Here is a 16,383-nt window from a genome sequence, read left to right on the forward strand (position 1 = left end):
GACGGTTTTCGAGTTACCCGGCTTACCTTCCAATCGCAATCGTGTTTTGTTTCGTACGAGAGAGCTTCGCTTGATTCTACTGCATTTATAAGGTTTTCAGTCAGCCGTATAATGCTCAATTATGGAGAAACTCAGGATCTGATAATACCAGAGAATAAAATGATCGAAGTGACCGGTATCGGTCTTTCGTTTTTCCAATTAGGAATTTAGTTTCATCGTAACAAATTGCATTGATAATTTTTAATCTTAGGATCAAGTAACCCGATAATACCAGGGAATAAAATGATCGAAGTGACCGGTATCGGTCTTTCGCTTTTCCAATTAGGAATTTAGTTTCATCGTAACAAATTGCACTGATAATTTTTAATCTTAGAATTAAGTAACCTGATGTAATCCCTTTTAAATCAACCAGGATCAAACGATATCAGTTAAGAACTGGGTATAATTCTAATGGGAAATATTTGTTAATACGAGCTTGGATTTTTTAATACCATGTATTTGCTTTCTAAAATAGTTTTCGTCTTAGTCAAATAAGTTATTATCTTATAATACCAACAAAGATACGATGATCGATAAGATCTTCCATATCTTCGTCGTACAATTCGTTAATAACAATTACTCGTTAATCTACTTTATATTATTTTCCGAAGGTATCGTTGATTGATATTTTCTAGCAATTACCTCGTGACATCTGACAGTATAATCATCCTCCCATAAACGAGGATATCGATAAGAAAAGTTCGTTGTCAAGAACTTCTTCACGTGTGTTGGTTTCGTTATTACGGTTTCTTCGATATCACGTAATAATTTATATTGACAGTGAAATAAACGCTACAACAATCGAGAGGAAATAAAAATTTGAAATTTTTGCCTCTTAATTAAAATTCCGAAAGAACGAGGAAGAGCAACTTGCTTCTTTCCATTTGCATTTTTTCTGAAAAAACTCGACGATTAGTAAATAAAATGCCTCACTGACGCTTAATTGTATATAGCCTGTCTCGGTATTTAGTTGACAGTGTGTAAAGAGGAAAATTCCAGCGGATAAAAGCGTAGTGACTAGGGACACGTATCATCGATAAAAATATCTATTTTCGAAATTTCCAGGCTGACGTTGCTTTTCCGAGCGTACTCTTTCATAACGTTGAAAATTCTGAGAGGCAAAAATGCATTTGACACGAACTGTCAGCATCTAGAGGCAAGCGCATTTGCAACGATTAAACGCGAAACGATCATTGAACATTTTGTTTCAGTAAATCAGTATGAACGATATTTCACGAAATTCTTTCCCTCCACGAGTTACAAAGTATTTTCCGATTTTCAAAATATTACACCACGTTCTATATGATTTTGGAACACAAGAAAATATCGTTTTACATGTGTTCGTTCGTTCTTTGTTTTATGCTCGACAACTTTCAGCGTACAATGACGAGCAACAGAAGAAACATAATAACATAATTTTAAAATGATTATTTCATAACCCTATTTACTGCTTAACTATTATCGTTACTATTAAAAATATCTGATTGTCTTGAAAGATAAAAACTAGAATATGCAAACATGTATGTACGTGCTCTTCTTTATCATTTTTCTCTCAGGACTTTTTTTTACTTAATTTACTTAATTTACTTAATTTACGTTACTGTAAGAGTATAACAATAATGATACTGATAATAGGCTTTCGCCTACTGCGACCTTAATTCGTCGGATACAGAGATCTTCCTTATTTTTCACGCCAATGTTCTAATCATCCTTAGATCTATTCACTTAACAATTAACAAGCAAGAAACATACATCGTGTGCATATTTTTTGTATTTTTCACTATATAGAAACATATATATATAGTCGAATGTTTGCGATTCGATATTTTGTCGTTGGTCGGTTCGCATGGAATGGATTAATTCACAATTTAATTGCACTTACAAATTTTCTTAAGTAATAATATATCTGCGTTGACACACTTTTATAAAATTAAAAAGAATTTATCTAGTATCGTTAAAACTGGACGCGAGCGATGATACGAGTACGTTGGTACATTATCGTTAAATTCAATACGATTAAGTAAATTTCCGTTTTGATAAAAAGGATCTGTCTTTTAATAGCGAGACGAGCTAAAACGTCGAGTTCAGCTAATCGTCGAACCGCCAATGACACTAATTACGAAAACCACGATTACAGGGCGTGTCGCGTAAACAATTCACTAAGAGATCTTATCTCTCCACTAAAGCAATCTTCTATGAACTACATCTATTCGAATTTTCCTTTCTTTTTTTTTTTTTTTGTCAAAAATAATATATATAGTACGAAAAATATTTTTATCGCGTTTTCTTTTCTCTTTCAATGGAAAAAGGAGCAACGACTTCGTCGAGGAGAAACGAACCAAGATTTCACGTCATCAACGTAATAAAAACGAAAAAAAAAAGGAAAGGAAAGAAGTACTTAAGAAATTTTCTTCTTGCGTAACTCGTTGGAATCCGAGTTACTAAACGTTAAATTAAACACGAACTGAATCGCGGTCATTATAATATAGAGAGCGGCGACAATGGCAATCAGAATAAACGCTACAACGTCCAATAGTTCCACTTGCCACCATGTCAAGTCCATGGCCGGTGATCTGAGCGCGTTTGCACCGTGTCTGATGATGTATTCGACCCAATAAATCGCAGTGTCCGCCGCACTTAACGGACGATCCACGAATTTTCTCGAAAGCTTCTTCGCCGTGTCCCTGAAATGCGTACAGACACTTGACGAACTTTGTAGACGTGTAATTAGACCGTCACGATATCATGGCTCAAGGCTGCTTAACATTTTCTTATCTCGTGACACGCGATAACTTTTGCCAAAAATATAATACTAAATGACGAAAGATTTTCTTTGATATAGGGATAAAATAGTTCAAAGATAAAATAGTAAAATAAAAAGAGAAAATACTTTTTATAGAAAAAATGCGATTGCAGTCTGTCGAAATGTTTGCCAAATTTAGCGGAACATAGAAGAATTAAAATAGGAGCAACGAATGAACGCGATTAGATGACTTGTATACGCGTTTAGGGAAAAATTAGAAAGAGGAAAAATACCGATATTTTGGATCGTTCAAAATGCTATTCAGGGCGTGATCCATTTTCTCCTCGGTCAGAGTGTCAATTTCTAATCCTACTGCAATATTGAGCTGGACGTAGGTGTTGATATTGATAAATTGATCAGCAAACAACGGTATACCGATCAGAGGGACACCGTATTGAATTGCCTCCTGGGTACCCATAAGACCTCCATGGGTGATGAATGCCTTCACATTCTTGTGTTCTGGAAAAAAGAAAACAAATATCCTGTTAGAACGAAGATTAAAACGATGGTTAAAGGGAAGCTTCGTAATCTTTGCTTGATCTCTCGAAGGTTTATTACTTATGGAATTATGATAATGAAAACTTAAATGAAATAAACGAAAATACATAGTCGGTTAAGTACGTTATTTGATGTTCGGTAGCAGAAATATATAGAAAGATGGAGTATCGAGAGTATGGAAGATTGAATATTATTTAATTATTAAAAATAATTATTATAAATAATTGAATTTTCTGCATTGAAATTGCAGATGATGGAATGTTGTATGGGCACTTAATCTTTAAATTTTAAAGGACGCTATTAACTTTCTAATCGATTAGAACTTTTATCAAAAAATCTACTTCAATCGTTTACCGTGTTACGCAAGTTTTCGTCTCTGATAATCATCAATGAATAACGAATAAGCTGGTAGGATGTTATATCCTTAAAGGAAGGAAACGAGAAGGAAAAGAAGAAATCTTTGACGCGTGTATCTTATTTACATCGAATCAAATACGCTATAAAATAACCTCTAGTTCTATAAAATTCTAATAACGTTAGAATATAAATGTGTCGCATGAAAGATGCGTGTGTGAATTAATCGACGAATAGAATTGAAAATAGAAATCGTATTTTGTCTAGTCGCAACGTTGCATCGAGCTGAATATTTAACAATCAATTTTAATATCGAATATATTTATTCGTAATTCTGTTCCTACGTAAAATAATCTTTTAATCCTGCAAATTTCTTTTGGCGAAATCAAAAATGGACGAATTAAAATTTCTGCAGAACTTTAATGGACTTTACCTTAATAGACTTTTATCCTTAACGGGTCTTACCCTTAATGGACCTTACAAATCTTATCTGTCTAAGTACTTTCCTTCTCTCAGTTTCTAACACGTTCAACGATGATTACTTACGGAGAACTTTGACTTGTGGCACCCATGGCAAGACATGAACGTTCTTCGGCAAACCAGGCGGAAGTTCGTCCGATTTTGCGATTTTCATCAAAACACGGACAGGTGATATTTTACTCAAAGAGTTGTAGAAGATGTTAAGGAATTTCAGTGGGAAGGATTCGATCTTCACCATCGAGCCAAACGAGAAATAAACGAATCCATGTGTGCTCTCGTTCATCCATTTCTCTAGATTCTGAAAATAATTTTCCCATTACAATATCTCGAATGTCGTTATATCTCGTGATGTTTCAAACGAAAATGTTAATTCGTATGGTATCAAATTTTGCAAACCTTGCTGAAAACTACGTTTCATTGTTTTATTTTAAAGAGCGTATAACTATTATCGTTGCTATTCTAAAATTTTAACTTACTGTTGCGATTGTTTTTAAATATATAGCCGTGCTGCAAAAGATCAACGAATTCGTGAAGTCAAATCACCAAAAATTCTCTGTGACGGTTGATTCTAATATTCTAGCCAATAGAAAAATAAAAAAGAAAGACACCAAAAAATTTAAATTTATAATGCATCAATTCAAATAGTATAAAATTATACAGTATACGAATTGATTACATATTAGATATATTACATTTAAATTTCTAATATTCAGTGAAAATTTAAGTGCAATTAAAATTGTATGACACCAATAAATTTTAATTCAAATAGTACGAAATTGTAGAGTATATGAATTGATTACATATTAGATATACCACATTTAAATTTCTAATATTCAGTGAAAATTTAAGTGCAATTAAAATTGTATGACCCCAATAAATTTTAATTCAAATAGTACGAAATTGTAGAGTATATGAATTGATTACATATTAGATATACTACATTTAAATTTCTAATATTCAGTGAAAATTTAAGTGCAATTAAAATTGTATGACACCAATAAATTTTAATTCAAATAGTACGAAATTGTAGAGTATATGAATTGATTACATATTAGATATACCACATTTAAATTTCTAATATTCAGTGAAAATTTAAGTGCAATTAAAATTGTATGACCCCAATAAATTTTAATTCAAATAGTACGAAATTGTAGAGTATATGAATTGATTACATATTAAATATACTACATTTAAATTTCTAATATTCAATGAAAATTTAAGTGCAATTAAAATTGCATGACCTCAGTAAATTTTAATTCAAATAGTACGAAATTGTAGAGTATATGAATTGATTACATATTAGATATACTACATTTAAATTTTTAATATTCAGTGAAAATTTAAGTGCAATTAAAATTGCATGACCTCAGTAAATTTTAATTCAAATAGTACGAAATTGTAGAGTATATGAATTGATTACATATTAGATATACTACATTTAAATTTCTAATATTCAGTGAAAATTTAAGTGCAATTAAAATTGCATGACCCCAATAAATCTTAATTTATATAGTATTTGAATTGAATTTATTTGAATAAGCGAGTCTCCCTCAAAATTCTTTATGTAACTAAATTTAAGAAAATTTGTTCCTACATTTTCCGATTCTCAAGATATTCTACGAAATATAGTGACGATCTTTCGATCACTATCTTTATCCCTTCGATACGAACGAGTGCCGATAGAAGGAAAGATACTAATTGTTAAATATTTTTCTCCGTAATCTAGTGAGTTCTCCTATCAGCCGTGAAAGGATTCGCAACGCAACAGGTAAATAGAAGAAGATTCGTACATCGAGTCTATCTATATATCTAAATATCATACGTATTAACCAGAACGTAAAGAGAAAGACAAAAGTAAAGAAATAAAATTACGAGCGGTAATTCGACTCCTTCGTCTCGTACGTGCAATCCTCCGACCTCGATGTACGCAGGAGTAGTGTGCTTGATTCCATTTATCGACATATGCGAGTTACCGAGGATCATAGATATCTTCTTCTCCACTTCTCTGATATCGGGCGCGTCAGGGCTAACGTATTTCCTTAGAATATCCGTCTGTTCTGCGGTTTTTGCTTTGAACTCCCATTTCGTGTAAACGGTGTGCACAAAATTGTACATTCTCTGCCAGAAATTCATATTCTGCGAGTAGGCGATTAGATTGCTTGGCGTGAACGCCAAATTTTCCGGATTCGCTATGCACTCGTAGATCCATGGATAAAGGACAGAGGAGCTCGCTCCTATCACTGGCACCTTTAAGATATCACCAAATATCGCGAAACACTGCGCGCCGAATACCTGAAACAGGTTGAACAAACGGGTGGGATTTATTTCCATGGAATTTTTACAATCGAAATTCACAATTTTCCTTTCTTTCGATCTTTTCGAAAGGGTTTGATGGTTAGAAAGAACCGAAGAAAGATGGAATTACACGGAGTGCTAGTTTGGATGCTCTAAACGAATCTTCATCCAATTGAATCTTTATTCTGATAAAGGTGCTGAAACAAGAGTTTAAGTAAATCATTGCGGAATTATTAGCTTCGCATAAGGGTGTTTAATACTGTTCTAAGTTTTCAATTTCAGAAGAATTTAAAAAGAGATTGGATATTACTCGTAAAAGTAATATCACTTCTGAGAGCAATATCCAGTCTCAACTATTTTATTCTATTTTATTCTATTTTATTCTATTCAACTATTTTATTCTACGTTCTTTCGATGATTTTGCTTTTCTGTCTGAAGAGTAACGAGAATTCGAAACATGGAACAATTCGTACAGTTATTGAAAGCAGTAGATGTCTTATTGCAATGTTTCTTATGTAACCATTTACGATATTTCTATGACATCGTGAATTTAGCGTAACCGTGACTTTCCATCTTCTAATCTTTCCAACATTCCTTACGATTACTCAACTATCGGGAAGGGAAAGAAATTGCTCCTCAACTGGCAAACAAAATATATTTTACGTCTGAAAGTTACAATCAGGTTACGTGACAACAGAAAAATGGAAGAAAACGGAGAACTTTATAGACGATATTTTATCAAGAAATGACTAAGCATCAAGCAGCATTTGTGATAAGTGGCGTTTATTGTTACTAAATGATGACAGCTTTAGATAAACGCGGATGAGTGGAAATGACTTTACATAAAGTCATTAGACTGAAATCTTTGCGTAATAGAAGTTATATAATCGTACGTATCTGTTGTCGTTCGTTTGCAAAAAATGTTACAATTTCTTTGAAAACTTTAAAAAGTGTGTATGTAAAACGTGTCGCAAAAAGTAAGCTATGGCGAGTATACTCATCAAATACAGAGTATGCGTGGCTGTTATAGCATAGAATTAAGTTGTAACGAAATGACTGTATTATTTTTTAATTTTATTACTGACAGAGCTGGTCAGAACACAAAATATCGCTATTTTTTCGTGACGAGTATACTCGTCAGAAACAGCTAACTGGTTAACGATAGAAAATAACAACTATTTATGTAAAGATTTCCGATATTCTGAGATATTATTTACGGTGTAAATTCGTTTTCGTTGGAATTTTCATACTACCAAAAGTAAATCTGAAATTTCTCTGTTCGTCAGATTAGCGGAAAGGAAATTAATTTTGTTTTCTATTTTAAATAATTTTCTGTAGAGATAAATAAAGTTTCGTGATTTAAAGAACATAAATGTAGATTATGTTTGATCGGAATTATCAACAGGAAATGGTAATTTAAAAAGAATTTTTTAAACAGATGTAATTACGCTATTCTGGCGTATAAATTAAAATATCTTGAGAATATATTTATACGTATCATAAAATGATTTATCGGTTCTTAATTTAATTTAATTAAGTTACTTTAATTAAGGTACTTTAAAATATGTTGTAATCATATCGTGAAAGACGTCAGTCTATTTGGAAATATCGAATTGTCAAGATATCGCAAGGATAGTCTAACTAATAGACCGTTGCCTCGAAGATTTAATGTCTGAAGTATATTGGCGAGCAATAAACTGATGGAAAGAGGTGCGGACGAAGGATATTGCTTTCAGGGAATAATTGTAAGTTGAACGAAGAACGAACAGGCCGGTTAGTGGTGATTTTGATAGCGTTTCCTTATAACGAGATAACGAGCTAAATTGTAGGTCTACTTTGAACAATAGGTCTTCATCGACTAATTCTACTTTCAATTTACGAACGACACTTTAGACACTTTGGAATACCAAATAACCACGAGATCTCTTACTCGCCCTGTAACTATGTGTAACAAATTCTCTATTTTTATTTATATAAATTAGTAATTAGTAGAATATTTATGCGATTCTATCTTTATTTTCTTATTTACTTTTCCTCCTCTTTCGGATTCAGCAATTTACTGTTACAATGTAACAATTGGTTCCTGCACATATTACTTTTGACAAATGTTTGTTTTAATATAAAGATGTAATTTATTTATTTGCCACAGACAGTCAAGCGTGCATTTCATAAATGAACGCGAAATCCGATCAATTTCATTTCTTCTCGTCCGTATATATTCTGCAAATTTTGGGAACAACCATGATTGCTTAATGATTCGTAAATATTAATTGCGATATATTGCAACTGAAATCGTTACGTTTCGAAATGCCAAATGTATCGGTATATGTATCTATCGTACAAATGTATACGGTATATGACGTGAATGACAATTACATAACAACAAATCTTCATACCTCTTTGATGTCCGATTCTAATCTTACGTAACATTTTAAATATAAATGTGTATTAATTATAAATGTTCTCCGTATCGTAACCACGATGCCTTTCTCTATCCTTTGAAAGCTATAATTTCGAACGAAGTAAAGTCCCTGATAAATAATGCAAAACTTTATGCGCTGCATAATACCCACGAACTAAAAATAACATTTATATTCTATCCACATTTGTTGTATATGTGTTTGGCATTCAGTCGATTTGTATATATTTCTAAAGGCTATAATCTAGAATAATCTAGATGATTTATTTCACCAACTTCCTTCTTGTAGTCGAAATTTCTTGTTAAAGAACCTTCGTCTTTATTTCGAAAGCTTACTATTAAATTATCTATTCGTAATAAATTACCGAGCACTCGGAAAATTAGGAAAATTTGCAATTTCAAACTTGCACATTTCGAAAGTATATCTCATAAAAAAAAGGAAGTAATATAGCAAAAGCGTATCCTTTGGTATTGTTAATAATGCTAGTAACAGAATTACGTTTTACCTTTTATCTTTTATTACATTTCACGAAATTTCGATATTTCAATAAATTATTTCATTAAATCCTATCTTATTTTATATATTTAACTGTATTCAGTGGTCGGATGAAATTGAAGATCACAGGAGAACAGACACGCTGAGTTCTATATCTTTTGTATCTCATAGCGGAACAATTTTTAAATCTCCTAAGCCGTCGATCGATCCGAACTATTACGAACATAATTTTCTTCTTCGCTCTTACAACTAATTACACGGCTAATCTGATACAATTTTGATATATCCGCAGAAATGAACCACCGATGAAGCGATCCACTTTCTAAGATAGGAATTTCATTATTCCCGTGAATAAAATGATATCGTTGAACAAGGACCTTTCTCACGCGATATTTTATTATAATTCATACCTCCATTATGACCGCGTCGTAAGGTGGATCGTTAGGCGGGTTTCGTATAAGTTGCTGCACCTGTGAGTTGTTCAAAAATTCACAAATATTGTTTCCCGCCAAAGTAGCCACGACATGAGTAGCCGAGTCCGCAAACAACGTGTTTATTTCGTCGTAAGTCATGTTGTTCATGAATTGTCTCGCCATCGGTAGCACGATCAAATCGTTGTAATTGGGATACGGCTTCGTCAAAGGGAACGTACTAATCACGTCGACTTGATGTCCTCTCCTAGCCAGAATCTTCATTAATTGTTCGAACATCATAAAGTGACTCTTTCCATTGAAGGGAAACACGCCTAATATTCGATATCCGTGACATATCGATAATATCGTGAAAATTAACACCACTGGCAACAGCTTCATTTTCCGAACACTTTCTAACAGATTCACTTCACTTGCAAATTGTTCAATTAGTTAATAACAGAAGTTTATCTAGTTTACTATCAACTTTCGTGCAACTGAATTTTTACGAAGCTTCAAAATACGGAACATGATAAGGGACGTATGAATTTTTAACAGATTTTATCGAAACTACGGTAATTTACGAAGCTTCCACGAATTAGCCTTTATAAAGCCTCGAAATACGAAAACGACAAGAGACGAGTGAAATTTTCACGGATCACAATAGCGCGTCGACTTGATCTCGCGATTGACACGGTCTAATTCAGAGTCGACATTATCATCGTACACTTCACAGAAATAGCCACTGTTTTGAAAAATATTTCGCTGGCCGCAGAAAGATCGCAATCCAGTTCACAGGTTCCTGAAGAGAGCAGTTTTTTATCTTCGACCGTCGATTCTAGCGACCGTTCCAGGGAACGTCGATCGGTATAAAACGTTAATAGATCGTGAGCTATCGATCACTAAGCTTCGTTGTTATATATAATCAATTATCTATATGGTTTGAAGCATCAGAGATAAATTCGATCCTCCAATGATCGATTTCTCTCACAATCTAAAATGTTATACACGGTCAACAAGTACTGAAACTTTCCAATCGTTGTTTATACGTATCATTTCCTATTGAAAACAGCTGACGAGTGGAACTTCATCGATTACGCTTATCCGCGAGCACGCATCTTCCTTCCACGCTGTCGATCACCTTCTGCGCGGATCGTCGGCCAACTACGTATTCGAGTTGGATGATCACGATAAACTGTCCAAATCGCTTCGGCCAGATTACTTGCAAAATTTTCTCGAGTAACGTTCGTGTTTTCGGTCTCTTCGAATCATCTGACGAGTATGAAACGTAGTTTTATAAACGCCGCCTCGATACTGGCTTATGTGTTTGTATTGTAATCTACCAGGGTCAAGGAAACGCGAATATATAGGTAGGCAAAACTTGAAACGGAGCCATTGTAAAGAGTAGTTATTGCTCGGTCGCCAATAAGTTATGTCACTCGTGACGATACTGATTGCCTATTGCACATGATGAAGTTCGATGCATCAATTTAGAAAATTGTATAGATTATTAGGTTAAAAGTATTGAATCGTCGTGAATCAAAATTATATATGTATATATATATATATATATATATATGTGTATATATATATATGTGTATATATATATATACATATATAATATATATATATATATATATATGTGTGTGTGTGTATATATATATATATATATATATATATATATATATATATCGTGTTGCTCATAGATAGAGAGATAGAATTACAACAATCTGTTGATAAGTTTGTCATTGGAGTTTGTCATTTTAAATGAGCTATCATGGAATGGGAGGCTAATAGATACCCGCGTAACTCGATGGCTATTCGTTTCCCTTGATACTCTAAACGAAACGAATAAAATTTGCTACTTTAATTATCTCGATCTTTTTGTTCCGCCGAGTAGGAAAATTGCATTTTGTTCGCGGAGAAATTTGCAGTTTCTGGAAAATTCGTAATAATCTGATTAGCATCTTGATTGGGAACTTTGCAAGAGTATAATTAGAGTTTAGGAAAATTTGCGCTAGAAAATGGAAGGATAATTCGAAGATCGATCGTTTCTTTCTCGCGACGTTGAGAGACGCGGAGGAATGATATGTACTTTACTTTCTAAAAATTTCGCTTTCTTCTAAGTTTTCCTTTTGAATTGAGGAAACTGCTTACAAGTGTTATTATAAGTTATTCTCGATGATTATCGATAATTAACGCTGTAATTTGAAAAATTGCCTAGGCCAGAGAAAATTTAAAATAAAGTGGAAAAGTATTTCAAAATGGACTTTTTACCTGTTATTATTACTTTTGTATTTGCTAATTATTATGTCAGCTATAAGTCTCATTTTTCGGCCAATGAGAAACGCAAACAATGTACAGAATGGTAGAAAGGGAGGCTCAGAAATTTTAAAGCAGATGGTATTTACTAAATGACGGAAAATGGTCTTGAACGATAATCAGTCTTGAAAATCAAACAACGATTAGTCTCGAAAGACAAACAACGAGAGGAAAAACTAACGTTTCTTAAATACTCAACAATTTTTAAGCTCTCGCTTCATGATTTAATCTATTATACGTAAGAATAACGAATTATCCTACTCTTATCGTTTCTTTTTTATTTACAAAAGTCTTTTACATTCTGCTCTTTCTTTTTTCCACACAGCTACGCCTAACGTTCACTTACGACATTTCATATTTTCAGATATAACTTGTTACGCCATATTGGTCTATGGTACACGATAATTTCTATTTTAATACTTAAATCTAATAACAGCAATGTTATCGGATAAAGCTTAACTCATGCGTTAACGCTTCCGTTATTTCTTTATTCGATTTTGTCTCTGGTGTAGTATTCGAATTGCAAAATATTCGGCTACAGCGACACACGTTTCAGGAATTTTTCAGGTTGCTGAAGCGGAAAATTGAACTCGTTCTTCGCGGAAATAAGGCGCGACGAATTTCGGTTGACTGTTGTTGATTGATAAATGTGTAACTCGTACATTTCTTTTTATGGATGATATTTATTGCACCATGCTTAAATAAAATGTAATGTATTATATTATTATTATTATTTAAAATGTAATTTGTATTCAACACGACCAGAGTTATTAACGAATTACGATAAAATAGTTCATATCCTTGCGAACATCGAGCCGTTTCTTCTGTTTCGTCCGGTAATTTTCATTTCTAACGTATCAAACATTTTCTTCTACGTGATACTTCAAAATTCGTTAACGATCATTTTCTACAAATTGATCGCTACTGTCCGATTTTGAATCGTTCTGCTGCGAATTCATCGGTCGTAAGAATAAACGACAAGCGGAGTAAAACTTCTCAGTTGTATCTCTGCAACAAGATACCTCAGAGAATTCATATTTTGACAAACCAGTTCATAAAAACTAGTCAGTTAAAATAGTTAAATAATACAAATCTACAGAATTAGGTGTAAATTGCATCGATTTATTTTCTGTCGCTTTACCGCCTATCGCTTGCCGCTTATCCTTCTTTCGTATAACCACAGTTTCACGCGGATTTCTACATCGAAGATCTTTTTCAACCAAACGTTCGTAAGGAGGAATTTTCAAAACCAAAAACATTTTCCGTGAAAAGCGTCTACTGTTTTTTTTTTCTACGGCGACTTATCCTCGATTTTAACCAAAAGATCGTAATTACCATGCAATTCTTATAGATCCTTATAGAAATCCTTAGATCGGCTCATCAGTGATTTTCATACACATCTGCCACTTTATTTATTTCGGTTTTTATTAATCGTCGTAAATCGTAAAATTTATCCACTTGTGAAATTATATCGTTGCTTTGCAGTTTGTGCATACGCTTGTGCGAGAAAATACAAATTTTAGAAGAGCGGTTTTTGAAAATTCACAAAGAAGCCTTCGTGGATCGCTCGAACGATACCAGAAGGCTGATTTAACACAAGATACGCCGCTATCCGCGAAAACAGTACAATCTTACACTTGCGGCATTACGAAACGACTAAGAACGAACACGTCTATTACAAAAATAATGTCACGTTAATAGCGGCCCAGCTAATATTTTCCTCTTCTGACGCAAAACTGATGTATTAATTATAGATTATATGGTACTAAAATTAAAAACATAACGCGAACCGTCTGTTAAGTAAAAGAACTTTTTTTTTTATCTGTGCCACTATCAATTCCAAGCGGCGATACGTTGACAAATTTTTTATTTTTTTTTTTTATACATCAATTACAACTTTACAATTTATATGCCAAAATAGGACGTAATTTACTGTTGACAAAAACACAAGGACAATGTTTAAATAAATATATTGTTGTTTTACCAGGAGCAAATTATTGTTACGAATTTGGTTTATATTAATACCGACGCGTTCATACGAAAAGAAGTGAAAAAGAATAACATAATCTTTTTAAAAGGGTACGGTCTATTTAAAATTATCGAAGAAAAAAAGAAGACGCGTATCGTAACTCACGTTGTCCTGTTTAATTTTCTGAAAAGGATTCGATTTAACTTGTTTTCCCGTTCGGCGGTACTTTTAGTTTTTAATTTTTAGAAATTTGTAATTGAAATTTTAACGAGAATGAATAACAGATAGAGGGTTAGAATGAAGCACGCGATTAGAACAACGATGATGTCGATTAAGTTTAATTTCCACCAGAGCATGTCCACTGCGGGAGATTTCAAAGAATTTGGCCCATTTCTGATCACGTACTCGATCCAATAAATTGCGGTATCCAAAGGGCTCAATGATCGATCTCTCAACTTCCGCGACATCCTTCTCGCAGAATCTCTAAAACGTGGAATAAGAGAAGAAATACTTAAAATTTTGGAGAACTTTTGTCTTCGTTATCTGATAAATGTTTCTGACAAGTATTCTGATAAGAGCTGATTAATCAATTTCACAATTTTTGTTGATATAAGAATTTACATAAAGTTAGACGAAGAAAGGAAATGACAATGAAAGTACAATTTTAAATTAAATTTTGAAACCGGTTCTTTGACCGGGCCTGGTAAGGTCAGCGTTAATCAAATTTTGAACTGTAAGGTGACTAAAGAAATCATTAAATCGAACGTATCTCACCTTAGGAAGAAAGATACATCTTTCTATCTTGTAATGCGGATATTCTTTTCTAAATTTATATTCGGAATATTCAGCAACCTCGTACAAATGGGAATACAATTTTGATGGAACTTTCTCCTCTAGATCTTTAGAAAATGAATCGAAATGGACGAAAATACCGACAGAAATTCAGCAATCAGTTGGTTCGATGACAGAATATCACTTACCAAACAAAGATTCATATATTTCTAATACTAAAATTTCAGAGAAAATTATACGAAACATTAGCTACAATTAGAAAGATTCGTCTAATTTCGAAATTGACAATTAAAAAATAACAAGATGATCTTTTTCTAACTATTTTCAATCACGAAAATTTAGAAAACTTATAAAAACGAATGGGATGAAATTTGATTGTGGGACACGTACGTGGTGGGGCTATGAGAGAAGACAAAGGGATGCTTAAGGGTGAAGGGGTGTTGAATTAACAGGCAGTTGAGAACCGAGAGTCGAGATGTGAGGAGTCCTAAGTCGAGAGTCGAGATGTGAGAGTCCAGTTGTGAGTCGAGATGCGAGCAGTCGAGAGTCGAGTTGCCCAGTTGTTATGAGTTGTAAACTATTAATTGTGAGTTGTGAATTATCCATTTAGTTGTCTTAGCTGTAGCATATTATTGTATTTACTGGGTTGGCAACTAAGTGATTGCCGGTTTTGTCATTAGGTGGTCGATAGTTCACGTTAAATAATCTATCGATACACTTATCATATAGGATAGAAATCATTGGAACCCCTAATTTCTAATATTTCTGAATAAATAAAATTCTATAATAACATAGTGGAATAGTAACGTTAACAAAATAAAAAGCATTGAAAAGAGCAGCAAGATACGGAGAGAAAGCCCTAGAATCAAAAAAGAAATTAGTAAAGGAAAGAGAGAGAGAATGGGGAAATGGTCATGAAGGGAAAAGAGCAAGAAAGAGGAAGAAGGGACTAGAAGAGGTGAGAAACGAAGGGACACGGATGGAAGCAAGAGAAGAGCAAGAAAGGGTGACAGCAGACCAAATTATAGAAGAAAGAAGAAAGAGAGAAGCAGGAGAGAGGGGGAAAAGGATAAGAGAATCCAAGTATAATATACGCTACAGGAACATAGCCAAAGAAAAATGACCAAAGTACTTAGAAGGGAGGATGAAGTGGAAGGACAGAAGAATACCGGCAAGATTCAGATGCGGAAACGAGACCAAAGCAAGGGAATACTGGAAAGAAGAGGGAGAAAAAAGATGCAGACTATGTAGAAGGAAAGAAGAAGACCTGAGACACGTAACAGAAGAATGTGAAATAACGGGAGGACCAAAAGACATAGGAAAAACGCTGAACGTGACTGGAGAAGGTTTAGCAGAACTGAAAGCAATAATAGAGAAGAGAAGGGCAAACGACAGGAAGGATGCACAGCAAGGAGGCTAAAGACCAAAGTTGCAATAGTTTTTTAGTCGTTAGTTGCTAATTTATAGTTCCTAATGCTTAGTTTTTAGAGGTAGAATAAGCAAGGT

General features: G+C 33.5%; 2 protein-coding genes across 7 annotated transcripts in view; one reads left to right on the forward strand and one right to left on the reverse strand.

Annotated features, from left to right (window-relative positions):
- The window catches only part of LOC117208806 (calcitonin gene-related peptide type 1 receptor-like), a 166,494-nt gene that overhangs the window by 67,525 nt on the left and 82,586 nt on the right, over window positions 1–16,383 (forward strand). The window lies entirely within an intron of this gene.
- Window positions 476–10,196, reverse strand: LOC117208804 (UDP-glucuronosyltransferase 2B30-like). The gene is made up of 5 exons (XM_033450184.1): window positions 9,795–10,196; window positions 6,047–6,466; window positions 4,241–4,472; window positions 3,076–3,301; window positions 476–2,723 (listed from the first exon to the last, which is right to left on the reverse strand). Exons 1-5 carry the CDS (start codon window positions 10,194–10,196, stop codon window positions 2,438–2,440), a joined length of 1,566 nt encoding a protein of 521 aa, XP_033306075.1. The 3' UTR covers window positions 476–2,437.

This window comes from Bombus bifarius, unplaced genomic scaffold, assembly GCF_011952205.1.
Source record: "Bombus bifarius isolate JDL3187 unplaced genomic scaffold, Bbif_JDL3187 scf7180000008162, whole genome shotgun sequence".
Classification (NCBI taxonomy): domain Eukaryota; kingdom Metazoa; phylum Arthropoda; class Insecta; order Hymenoptera; family Apidae; genus Bombus; species Bombus bifarius.